At 49.0% G+C, this 12,881-nt stretch overlaps 1 protein-coding gene across 1 annotated transcript in view; it reads right to left on the bottom strand.

The window, feature by feature from the left end:
- The window catches only part of DNAJC21 (DnaJ heat shock protein family (Hsp40) member C21), a 37,587-nt gene that overhangs the window by 15,930 nt on the left and 8,776 nt on the right, over nucleotides 1-12,881 (bottom strand). The window contains exons 3-4 of the mRNA XM_063960688.1: nucleotides 7,871-7,994; nucleotides 6,488-6,610 (exon numbers count right to left, since the gene is read on the bottom strand). Coding sequence (XP_063816758.1) covers nucleotides 6,488-6,610; nucleotides 7,871-7,994 — 247 coding nt within the window. The remainder of the gene's footprint in view (nucleotides 1-6,487; nucleotides 6,611-7,870; nucleotides 7,995-12,881) is intronic.

The following is a 12,881-nucleotide window of genomic DNA, read 5'->3' as shown; positions in this document are numbered from 1 at the left end:
TTTGTAGAATTTTACAAACGTATTTGCTCCTGACCAAGTAGCTGCTCGGCAAAGTTGTAAAGCCGAGACCCCTCGGGCAGCCGCCCAAGATGAGCCCACCTTCCTTGTGGAGTGGGCATTTACAGATTTTTGGCTGTGGCAGGCCTGCCACAGAATGTGCAAGCTGAATTGTACTACAAATCCAACGAGCAATAGTCTGCTTAGAAGCAGGAGCACCCAGCTTGTTGGGTGCATACAGGATAAACAGCGAGTCAGATTTCCTGACTCCAGCCGTCCTGGAAACATATATTTTCAGGGCCCTGACAACGTCTAGCAACTTGGAGTCCTCCAAGTCCCTAGTAGCCGCAGGCACCACAATAGGTTGGTTCAGGTGAAACGCTGAAACCACCTTAGGGAGAAACTGAGGACGAGTCCTCAATTCCGCCCTGTCCGAATGGAAAATCAGATAAGGGCTTTTACAGGATAAAGCCGCCAATTCTGACACGCGCCTGACCCAGGCCAGGGCCAACAGCATGACCACTTTCCATGTGAGATATTTTAACTCCACAGATTTAAGTGGTTCAAACCAATGTGACTTTTGGAACCCAAAAACTACATTGAGATCCCAAAGTGCCACTGGAGGCACAAAAGGAGGCTGTATATGCAGTACCCCTTTTACAAACGTCTGAACTTCAGGGACTGAAGCTAGTTCTTTTTGGAAGAAAATTGACAGGGCCGAAATTTGAACCTTAATGGACCCCAATTTCAGGCCCATAGACACTCCTGTTTGCAGGAAATGTAGGAATCGACCCAGTTGAATTTCCTCCGTCGGGCCTTACTGGCCTCGCACCACGCAACATATTTTCCCCAAATGCGGCGATAATGTTTTGCGGTTACATCCTTCCTGGCTTTGATCAGGATAGGGATGACTTCATCCGGAATGCCTTTTTTTCCTTCAGGATCCGGCGTTCAACCGCCATGCCGTCAAACGCAGCCGCGGTAAGTCTTGGAACAGACAGGGTCCTTGCTGGAGCAGGTCCCTTCTTAGAGGTAGAGGCCACGGATCCTCCGTGAGCATCTCTTGAAGTTCCGGTTACCAAGTCCTTCTTGGCCAATCCGGAGCCACGAATATAGTGCTTACTCCTCTCCATCTTATCAATCTCAGTACCTTGGGTATGAGAGGCAGAGGAGGGAACACATACACTGACTGGTACACCCACGGTGTTACCAGAGCGTCTACAGCTATTGCCTGAGGGTCCCTTGACCTGGCGCAATACCTGTCGAGTTTTTCCCAACGGTTTATAATCATGTGGAAGACTTCTGGGTGAAGTCCCCACTCTCCCGGGTGGAGGTCGTGCTGAGGAAGTCTGCTTCCCAGTTGTCCACTCCCGGAATGAATACTGCTGACAGTGCTATCACATGATTTTCCGCCCAGCGAAGAATCCTTGCAGCTTCTGCCATTGCCCTCCTGCTTCTTGTGCCACCCTGTCTGTTTACGTGGGTGACTGCCGTGATGTTGTCCGACTGGATCAACACCGGCTGACCTTGAAGCAGAGGTCTTGCTAAGCTTAGAGCATTGTAAATGGCCCTTAGCTTCAGGATATTTATGTGAAGTGATGTCTCCAGGCTTGACCATAAGCCCTGGATATTCCTTCCCTGTGTGACTGCTCCCCAGCCTCGCAGGCTGGCATCCGTGGTCACCAGGACCCAGTCCTGAATGCCGAATCTGCGGCCCTCTAGAAGATGAGCACTCTGCAACCACCACAGGAGGGACACCCTTGTCCTTGGTGACAGGGTTATCCGCTGATGCATCTGAAGATGCGACCCGGACCATTTGTCCAGCAGGTCCCACTGGAAAGTTCTTGCGTGGAATCTGCCGAATGGGATTGCTTCGTAGGAAGCCACCATTTTACCCAGAACCCTTGTGCATTGATGCACTGAGACTTGGCTCGGTTTTAGGAGGTTCCTGACTAGCTCGGATAACTCCCTGGCTTTCTCCTCCGGGAGAAACACCTTTTTCTGGACTGTGTCCAGGATCATCCCTAGGAACAGAAGACAAGTCGTCTGAACCAGCTGCGATTTTGGAATATTGAGAATCCAATCGTGCTGCCGCAACACTACCTGAGATAGTGCTACACCGACCTCCAACTGTTCCCTGGATCTTACCCTTATCAGGGAATCGTCCAAGTAAGGGATAACTAAAATTCCCTTCCTTCGAAGGAATATCATCATTTCGGCCATTACCTTGGTAAAGACCCGGGGTGCCGTGGACCATCCATACGGCAGCGTCTGAACTGATAGTGACAGTTCTGTACCATAAACCTGAGGTACCCTTGGTGAGAAGGGTAAATTTTGACATGAAGGTAAGCATCCTTGATTTCCCGAGACATCATGTAGTCCCCTTCTTCCAGGTTCGCAATCACTGCTCTGAGTGACTCAATCTTGAATTTGAACCTCTGTATGTAAGTGTTCAAAGATTTTAGATTTAGAATCGGTCTCACCGAGCCGTCCGGCTTCGGTACCACAACAGTGTGGAATAATACCCCGTTCCCTGTTGCAGGAGGGGTACCTTGATTATCACCTGCTGGGAATACAGCTTGTGAATGGCTTCCAAAACGGTCTCCCTGTCAGAAGGAGACATCGGTAAAGCCGACTTTAGGAAACGGCGAGGGGGAGACGTCTCGAATTCTAATTTGTACCCCTGAGATATCACCTGAAGGATCCAGGGGTCTACTTGCGAGTGAGCCCACTGCGCGCTGAAATTCATTGAGACGGGCCCCCCACCGTGCCTGATTCTGCTTGTAAAGCCCCAGCGTCATACTGAGGGCTTGGCAGAGGCGGGAGAGGGTTTCTGTTCCTGGGAACTGGCTGATTTCTGCAGCCTTTTTCCTCTCCCTCTGTCACGGGGCAGAAATGAGGAACCTTTTGCCCGCTTGTCCACGAAAAGACTGCGCCTGATAATACGGCGTCTTCTCATGTTGAGAGGCGACCTGGGGTACAAACGTGGATTTCCCAGCTGTTGCCGTGGCCACCAGGTCTGAAAGACCGACCCCAAATAACTCCTCCCCTTACTAAGGCAATACTTCCAAATGCCGTTTGGAATACGCATCACCTGACCACTGACGTGTCCATAACCCTCTACTGGTAGAAATGGACAACGCACTTAGACTTGATGCCAGTCGGCAAATATTCCGCTGTGCATCACGCATATATAGAAATGCATCTTTTAAATGCTCTATAGGCTAAATATACTGTCCCTATCTAGGGTATCAATATTTTCAGTCAGGGAATCCGACCACGCCAACCCAGCACTGCACATCCAGGCTGAGGCGATTGCTGGTCGCAGTATAACACCAGTATGTGTGTAAATACATTTTAGGATACCCTCCTGCTTTCTATCAGCAGGATCCTTAAGGGCGGCCATCTCAGGAGAGGGTAGAGCCCTTACAAGCGTGTGAGCGCTTTATCCACCCTAGGGGGTGTTTCCCAACGCACCCTAACCTCTGGCGGGAAAGGATATAATGCCAATAACATTTTAGAAATTATCAGTTGTTATCGGGGGAAAACCACGCATCATCACACACCTCATTTAATTTCTCAGATTCAGGAAAACTACAGGTAGTTTTTCCTCACCGAACATAATACCCCTTTTTGGTGGTACTCGTATTATCAGAAATGTGTAAAACATTTTTCATTGCCTCAATCATGTAACGTGTGGCCCTACTGGAAGTCACATTTGTCTCTTCACCGTCGACACTGGAGTCAGTATCCGTGTCGGCGTCTATATCTGCCATCTGAGGTAACGGGCGCTTTAGAGCCCCTGACGGCCTATGAGACGTCTGGACAGGCACAAGCTGAGTAGCCGGCTGTCTCATGTCAACCACTGTCTTTTATACAGAGCTGACACTGTCACGTAATTCCTTCCAACAGTTCATCCACTCAGGTGTCGACCCCCTAGGGGGTGACATCAGTATTACAGGCAATCTGCTCCGTCTCCACATCATTTTTCTCCTCATACATGTCGACACAAACGTACCGACATACAGCACACACACAGGGAATGCTCTGATAGAGGACAGGACCCCACTAGCCCTTTGGGGAGACAGAGGGAGAGTTTGCCAGCACACACCAGAGCGCTATATATATATACACAGGGATAACCTTATATAAGTGTTTTTCCCCTTATAGCTGCTGTATCTTTGATACTGCGCGTAATTAGTGCCCCCCCCCTCTCTTTTTTAACCCTTTCTGTAGTGTAGTGACTGCAGGGGAGAGCCAGGGGAGCTTCCCTCCAACGGAGCTGTGAGGGAAAATGGCGCCAGTGTGCTGAGGAGATAGGCTCCGCCCCTTTTTCGCGGACTTTTCTCCTGCTTTTTTATGGATTCTGGCAGGGGTTAAAATTCATCCATATAGCCCTGGGGGCTATATGTGATGTATTTTCGCCAGCCAAGGTGTTTTTATTGCTGCTCAGGGCGCCCCCCCCTAGCGCCCTGCACCCTCAGTGACCGAAGTGTGAAGTGTGCTGAGGAGCAATGGCGCACAGCTGCAGTGCTGTGCGCTACCTTGTTGAAGACAGGACGTCTTCTGCCGCCGATTTTCCGGACCTCTTCTGCCTTCTGGCTCTGTAAAGGGGCCGGCGGCGCGGCTCTGGGACCCATCCATGGCTGGGCCTGTGATCGTCCCTCTGGAGCTAATGTCCAGTAGCCTAAGAAGCCCAATCCACTCTGCACGCAGGTGAGTTCACTTCTTCTCCCCTTAGTCCCTCGATGCAGTGAGCCTGTTGCCAGCAGGTCTCACTGAAAATAAAAAACCTAAACTAAAACTTTCACTAAGAAGCTCAGGAGAGCCCCTAGTGTGCACCCTTCTCGTTCGGGCACAAAGATCTAACTGAGGCTTGGAGGAGGGTCATGGGGGGAGGAGCCAGTGCACACCAGATAATCCTAAAGCTTTCTTTAGATGTGCCCAGTCTCCTGCGGAGCCGCTACCCCCCCCCCCCCCCCCCCTGGTCCTTACGGAGTCCCCAGCATCCACTTAGGACGTTAGAGAAAGGCAAATACCACTGACTCATCACAAAATCTCCTGAACTGTAAGGGCTGTAACACACTGGCCGGTTTCTCCCGGATGGCAAATAGCCGGACAAAGTTTGTCCGGCTTTTTGCCATCCGGGAGAAACCGGCAGAGTCTCGCACACAGGACGGCTTTAAGCCGTGTGTGATGCTGTGCGCATGTGCAGCATCAGACACGGCTTCCGAAAAAACCGTTGTGTGTGAAAGCTCCCCTTCACACACACGGTTCACTGGCTGCAAAGACGGCCCGGCGGCCGCCCGACCTTCCAGTGGTGAGACCCGGCTGCAACCCGGCAGCCGGGCCGGGGCCGTGCAGTGTGAAGGCACCCTAGCCCTCACACTGTTAACTACAATGCCGGCACGGGAAAAAGCCGCCCGGCTTTTTCCCGGCAGGCAAAAGCAGTGTAGTGTGTTTCAGCCCTAAGGCTGAACTTCCTTGCCAGTGGCAGTTGCAGAGCAGTCCATTATTCAAATAGGGGAGCTACACCCAGCGAGAGAGAGAGAGAGAGAGAGAGAGAGAGAGAGAGAGAGAGAGAGAGAGAGAGAGAGAGAGAGAGAGAGAGAGAGACACAGACAGGCAGAGAGAGAGAGATAAATACACACATATATAGGTCTATGCCCGTTATGCCATAAAGTATTAGGGAATTCCCTCTTTAATGGAGTCACGACAATTTATGCCCATGTAGCAGCTGCACAAGATTTATTCCCTCTTGGTGCTGGTCTTTGCAGAGGAACAGCAGCTTTCCTCATTGGGAAGAAAGATAATCCAGCAGCATTTCTGTGGCTGGAGGGGGGCTACCAGCAGTGAGCAACACAAGAGCAGGTACTTGTTATTGGTGTGATGACATCAATGTGTTTCGCCTCCATGGAAACGGGGACTTTCACAAGACTCTGTTGATGTCATCATCACACTAACCACGTGTAAACTGCATTTAAATTTCCTCATGGTTGTTTGAACACTGATGCTCTCAGTAGTTGCACCTGACTTTTATTCTACGGATCATGTCTCTAACCTGGGCTTGATGGTGAGCCTGCTAAATTTACTGGATGAAGTTTTCAATCAGCACTAAATAAACTTTTTAAACAAAGTGTTGTGAATACACTTGTAACCTGGAGGTACTACAGGTAGCTACATCAAAAAAGTATGGTGCAGCAGAACTCTACTGGCCTGATCGTGAACCTTCTCAACATTAATGAACACCCAAAGGACTGCAAGCCAGGCCTGTAGCCAAACATCAGTGCCTGATCTCGTGAATGCCAATGTGGTGGAATAAATGAAAAACCGTGCAGCAATGTTATACTGGCAAGCCTTCCCAGGGGAGTGGACGCTGTTGTAGCAGCATAGGGGTCTGTAGTCCTGCCCATGTGTTCGGAATAAGATGTAGTGTGTATGTTTTTGTCACAGTGATGCCCACATACAAAGTGTGAAGTGAACACTGTACCGTATCGTAGTCGCTCTGGGAGTTCCCAAACGTTGGGTACTCCTCTTTCCCATTGTTAATCTTGCTTTCCAGTTCTTCTTTCACAATCAGATCAAAGACATGCCGGTAAACTGCATAGAATCCCTGAAACACAGGACCAGGGGGGGCATTAGCCAACTGAGCACAGAGTATCACCAACGCCTACCAATTTAAAGAGGTAGGCAATCCCCTTTAAGCTGCATCAATACTGGTTTCCCATTAATACAAGGCTTATTTGGAGGAGTCTCTTTTTTTGTCGTTCCACATTATCCTCTCAACCTGCACAAATATACAAAATGTGTAATATGGCAAAGTATAATGGACATCTTATGAGAGATCATAAAACACTTAAATGTGTAAACATGTTCATTAAAATGATGCTACAAACCACAATTTATCATAATATACATCACGCAAAAATAGTATTGCATAAATGCACAAGTTGCGACTCCCCAAACAAGGATTTTGCAGTATGTGTATAAAAGATAAGTAGCAGTGGGGAAAAGATCCATGCTTATAGGTGCTGTGCTTCTACTGGATGAGAGCACTCGTTGCACCTATAACAAACCAATACCACTGTTCTTAGCATAAACCAATTATCAGATGCAGAACTAGTTATTGAGTTAGACTCGTGTTCATTCTAGCACCCTGCACCTAATCAGTGAGGACGGCATATTTTAATTTTGAAGGGTTTAATATTGTACATGATGTATTGATACAGCTACAATAGCAATACATCATGTCTAAAGCTTTTAGCCTTCAAAATTAAAATATGCCCTCCTTACTGATTAAGTGCACATTGCTAAAATGAACACAATAAGGCAACTTGCCACGCAGCAATCCTAAAAGCTATATGCAAACTATAAAAGGTGTTAAACAATCCTTGGTCATTTGGTGCTTACGACTGTGTACAGCTAGAACTAAAGCGATTTAATAGCAGCAAAACACTGTGCCCCCATTAATGAAGCGACGCATCTTCGTGGGTTGTACCCGCTGTATTTTAAGGGGCAATTATATATGCAATACAAACAAGGTGTGTTCTGTACTGACTAATGTCCCATAATAAATCCAGTGCAGCAGTGTCAGCTTTGGAAAGCGCTGCACTGTCAATTTCACCTTACACACTAGACTGGGACTGCAAGCACCTGGACCCAGAAAACGGCAGGGATTGCAAGTTATAAATGGGCTAGACAGTGTATATAGCAAACAGTTACAGATAGAAAACTGGTTCTATGTTCAAAACAAAGCCAGTTCTACCTCTAAAAGGACATACAATGGAACACCGTCAAACCTTCTGTATTTTTTTTGGTGGCGAAAAATAAATAAAAATAAAAAAAATGACACCAAGGCCCCGGTAGCTGTTACCTTGTCATCATCGCCATATCCGGAGTAGCAGGTGACCGTGAAATACTGGACTAGGTCCAGGCTGTCATCCTGGTACTCTCCATCTACACCTCCTTTTAATAAGGCATCTCTGTGGTTATCGTACCTGGGGAACAAAACAGCCGGTAAAACGCTTGTGAGCCCCTAATATATCTAATGATTTTCATCTGACAATCCGAATAATCGCACAAAGGTCATTTACAGTAAGTCAAATGCTCTAATCACAAAGATTAACATTTAGTAAAGGTGGGTTTACACTAGGCTATGTGCTCCATGAGTGACGTCGCCTAGTGTGTCTCCTTTCCTGGTGGGGCGGTCAGCGGCAGGGCATACACACTGAGACGACCATATCAGTGACGTCACGCAGCAGTCGGGCATGCAGCTTTTGGACGACAGTCCAAATTGAGCTACACATGCATGGCCGACAGCGAGGGTCATTAACGACCCGTGGAGCCGCGCATCACTCGGCAGCATACACACTTGCCGAGAAAGTCAATTTTCAGGAAGGGTGAAAATGAGCAACATCGTTTACTCTCTCGGCAAGTGTGTATGCACCTTGAGAGCAGGGATCCTTCTCCCTAACTAAAAATAAGATTTTACTCACCGGTAAATCTATTTCTCGTAGTCCGTAGTGGATGCTGGGGACTCCGTAAGGACCATGGGGAATAGACGGGCTCCGCAGGAGACTGGGCACTCTAAAAAGAATTAATACTACTGGTGTGCACTGGCTCCTCCCTCTATGCCCCTCCTCCAGACCTCAGTTAAGGAAACTGTGCCCGGAAGAGCTGACATTACAAGGAAAGGATTTTGGAATCCAGGGTAAGACTCATACCAGCCACACCAATCACACAGTATAACTTGTGATAACTATACCCAGTTAACAGTATGAACAACAACAGAGCATCAAAGAAACGGATGCCAACATAACATAACCCTTTATTAAGCAATAACTATATACAAGTATTGCAGAAGAAGTCCGCACTTGGGACGGGCGCCCAGCATCCACTACGGACTACGAGAAATAGATTTACCGGTGAGTAAAATCTTATTTTCTCTAACGTCCTAGTGGATGCTGGGGACTCCGTAAGGACCATGGGGATTATACCAAAGCTCCCAAACGGGCGGGAGAGTGCGGATGACTCTGCAGCACCGAATGGGCAAACACAAGGTCCTCCTCAGCCAGGGTATCAAACTTGTAGAATTTTGCAAAGGTATTTGAACCTGACCAAGTAGCTGCTCGGCAAAGCTGTAATGCCGAGACCCCTCGGGCAGCCGCCCAAGAAGAGCCCACTTTCCTTGTGGAATGGGCTTTTACTGATTTTGGATGCGGCAATCCCACCGCAGAATGAGCCTGCTGAATCGTGTTACAGATCCAGCGAGCAATAGTTTGCTTTGAAGCAGGAGCACCCAGCTTGTTGGATGCATACAGGATAAACAGCGAGTCAGTTTTCCTGACTCCAGCCGTTCTGGCCACATAAATCTTCAAAGCCCTGACTACATCAAGCAACTTGGAATCCTCCAAGTCACGAGTAGCCGCAGGCACTACAATAGGTTGGTTCAAATGAAAAGATGACACCACCTTCGGCAGAAATTGTGGACGAGTCCGTAATTCTGCCCTGTCCATATGGAAAACCAGATAGGGGCTTTTATATGACAAAGCCGCCAATTCTGACACACGCCTAGCCGAAGCTAAGGCCAATAGCATGACCACTTACCACGTGAGATACTTTAGCTCCACGGTCTTAAGTGGGTCAAACCAGTGGGATCTCAGGAAACCCAACACCACGTTGAGATCCCAAGGTGCCACTGGTGGCACAAAAGGGGGATGAATATGCAGCACTCCCTTAACAAACGTCTGAACCTCAGGAAGAGAAGCCAGTTCTTTTTGAAAGAAAATGGATAGGGCTGAAATCTGGACCTTTATGGACCCCAATTTCAAGCCCAAAGTCACTCCTGACTGTAGGAAGTGCAGGAACCGGCCCAGCTGGAATTCCTCTGTAGGGGCCTTCCTGGCCTCACACCAAGCAACATAATTTCGCCATATACGGTGATAGTGTTTTGCTGTCACGTCCTTCCTAGCCTTTATTAGCGTAGGAATAACTTCATCTGGGATGCCTTTTTCCGCTAGGATCCGGCGTTCAACCGCCATGCCGTCAAACGCAGCCGCGGTAAGTCTTGGAACAGACAAGGCCCCTGTTGCAACAGGTCCTGTCTGAGAGGCAGAGGCCATGGGTCCTCTGTGAGCATTTCTTGCAGATCCGGGTACCAAGTTCTTCTTGGCCAATCCGGAACAATGAGTATTGTTCTCACTCCTCTTTTTCTTACGATTCTCAGCACCTTGAGTATGAGAGGAAGAGGAGGAAATACATAGACCAACTGGAACACCCACGGTGTGACTAGTGCGTCCACAGCTATCGCCTGAGGGTCCCTTGACCTGGCGCAATACCTTTTTAGCTTTTTGTTGAGGCGGGATGCCATCATGTCCACCTGTGGCAGTTCCCATCGATTTGTAATCTGCGTGAAGACTTCTTGATGAAGTCCCCACTCTCCCGGGTGGAGGTCGTGCCTGCTGAGGAAGTCTGCTTCCCAGTTGTCCACTCCCGGAATGAACACTGCTGACAGTGCTTGCACGTGATTCTCCGCCCAACGAAGAATCCTGGTGGCTTCCGCCATCGCCACCCTGCTTCTTGTGCCGCCCTGGCAGTTTACATGAGCCACCGCGGTGATGTTGTCTGACTGAATCAGCACCGGTTGGTTGCGAAGCAGAGGCTCCGCTTGACTCAGGGCGTTCTATATGGCCCTTAGTTCCAGGATATTGATGTGCAGACAAGCCTCCTGACTTGACCACAACCCTTGGAAGTTTCTTCCCTGAGTGACTGCCCCCCACCCTCGGAGGCTTGCATCCGTGGTCACCAGGACCCAGTCCTGTAAGCCGAACCTGCGGCCCTCGAGAAGGTGAGCACTCTGCAACCACCACAGAAGAGACACTGAAGATGCGATCCGGACCACTTGTCCAACAGATCCCACTGAAAGATCCTCGCAAGGAACCTGCCGAAGGGAATGGCTTCGTATGACGCCACCATCTTTCCCAGGACTCGCGTGCAGTGATGCACCGACACCTGTTTTGGTTTTAAGAGGTCTCTGACTAGAGTCACGAGCTCCTGAGCCTTCTCCGCCGGGAGAAACACCTTCTTCTGGTCTGTGTCCAGAATCATGCCCAGAAAGGGCAGACGCGTCGTAGGAATCAGCTGCGACTTTGGGATATTCAGAATCCAGCCGTGCTGTTGCAACACCTCCTGAGAGTGCAACACCTCCTGAGAGTGCAACACCTCGCTGATCAGCAACTGCTCTCTGGACCTCGCCTTTATGAGGAGATCGTCCAAGTATGGGATAATTGTGACTCCTTGCTTTTCGAAGGAGCACCATCATTTCCGCCATTACCTTGGTAAATATTCTCGGTGCCGTGGACAGACCAAACGGCAACGTCTGGAATTGGTAATGACAGTCCTGTACCACAAATCTGAGGTACTCCTGATGAGGTGGATAAATGGGGACATGCAAGTAAGCATCCTTGATGTCCAGAGACACCATAAAATCCCCTTCTTCCAGGCTTGCAATGACCGCTCTGAGCGATTCCATTTTGAACTTGAATCTTTTCAGATAAATGTTCAGGGACTTTAAATTCAATATGGGTCTGACCGAACCGTCCGGTTTCGGTACCACAAACATTGTGGAATAGTAACCCCTTCCCTGTTGAAGGAGGGGAACCTTTACCACCACCTGCTGGAGATATAACTTCTGAATTGCCGCTAACATTACCTCCCTTTCCATGGGGGAAGCTGGCAGGGCCGATTTGAGGTAACGGAGAGGGGGCATCACTTCGAATTCCAGCTTGTATCCCTGAGACACAATCTGTATAGCCCAGGGATCCACCTGTGAGCGAACCCACTGGTGGCTGAAATTTCGGAGACGCGCCCCCACCGCTCCCGGCTCCACCTGTGGAGCCCCAGCGTCATGCGGTGGATTTAGTGGAAGCCGGGGAGGACTTCTGTTCCTGGGAACTAGCTGTATGGTGCAGCTTCTTTCCTCTACCCCTGCCTCTGGCAAGAAAGGATGCACCTCTGACTTTCTTGCTTTTTTGTGATCGAAAGGACTGCATTTGGTAATACGGTGCTTTCTTAGGTTGTGAGGGAACATATGGCAAAAAATTTGACTTCCCAGCCGTAGCTGTGGAAACTAGGTCCGAGAGACCGTCCCCAAACAACTCCTCACCCTTATTGGGTAAAACCTCCATGTGCTTTTTAGAGTCGGCATCACCTGTCCATTGCCGAGTCCACAGGACCCTTCTGGCAGAAACCGACATTGCATTTATTCTAGAGCCCAGTAGGCAAATGTCCCTCTGGGCATCCCTCATATATAGGACAGCGTCTTTTATATGCCCCAGGGTTAGCAAAATAGTATCCTTGTCCAAGGTATCCAGTTCCTCAGACAGAGTATCTGTCCATACTGCTACAGCACTACACATCCAGGCTGACGCAATTGCCGGCCTCAGTAGAGTACCTGAATGTGTATAAACAGACTTCGTGATACCTTCCTGCTTCCTATCCGCAGGATCCTTTAGGGAGGCCGTATCCTGTGACGGCAGGGCCACCTTCTTAGATAAGCGTGTCAAAGCTTTGTCTAACCTAGGGGAGGATTCCCAGCGCATCCTGTCCGTTGGCTGGAAAGGGTACGCCATAAGTAACCTTTTGGAAATCAGCACTTTCCTATCAGGAGAATCCCACGCTTTTTCACATAACTCATTTAACTCATGTGAAGGGGGAAAAGTCACCGCTTGCTTTTTCTCCCCAAACATATAAACCCTCTTGTCAGGGACAGGGTTTACCTCTGATATGTGCAATACATCCTTCATTGCTATAATCATGTAGCGGATGGCTTTAGCCATTTTAGGCTGCAATTTTGCATCATCGCCATCGACACTGGAGTCAGAATC

This window comes from Pseudophryne corroboree, chromosome 1 (assembly GCF_028390025.1).
Source record: "Pseudophryne corroboree isolate aPseCor3 chromosome 1, aPseCor3.hap2, whole genome shotgun sequence".
Lineage (NCBI taxonomy): Eukaryota > Metazoa > Chordata > Amphibia > Anura > Myobatrachidae > Pseudophryne > Pseudophryne corroboree.
Note: the sequence above shows the minus strand (reverse complement) of the source record. Positions and strands in the feature narration are given on the sequence as shown.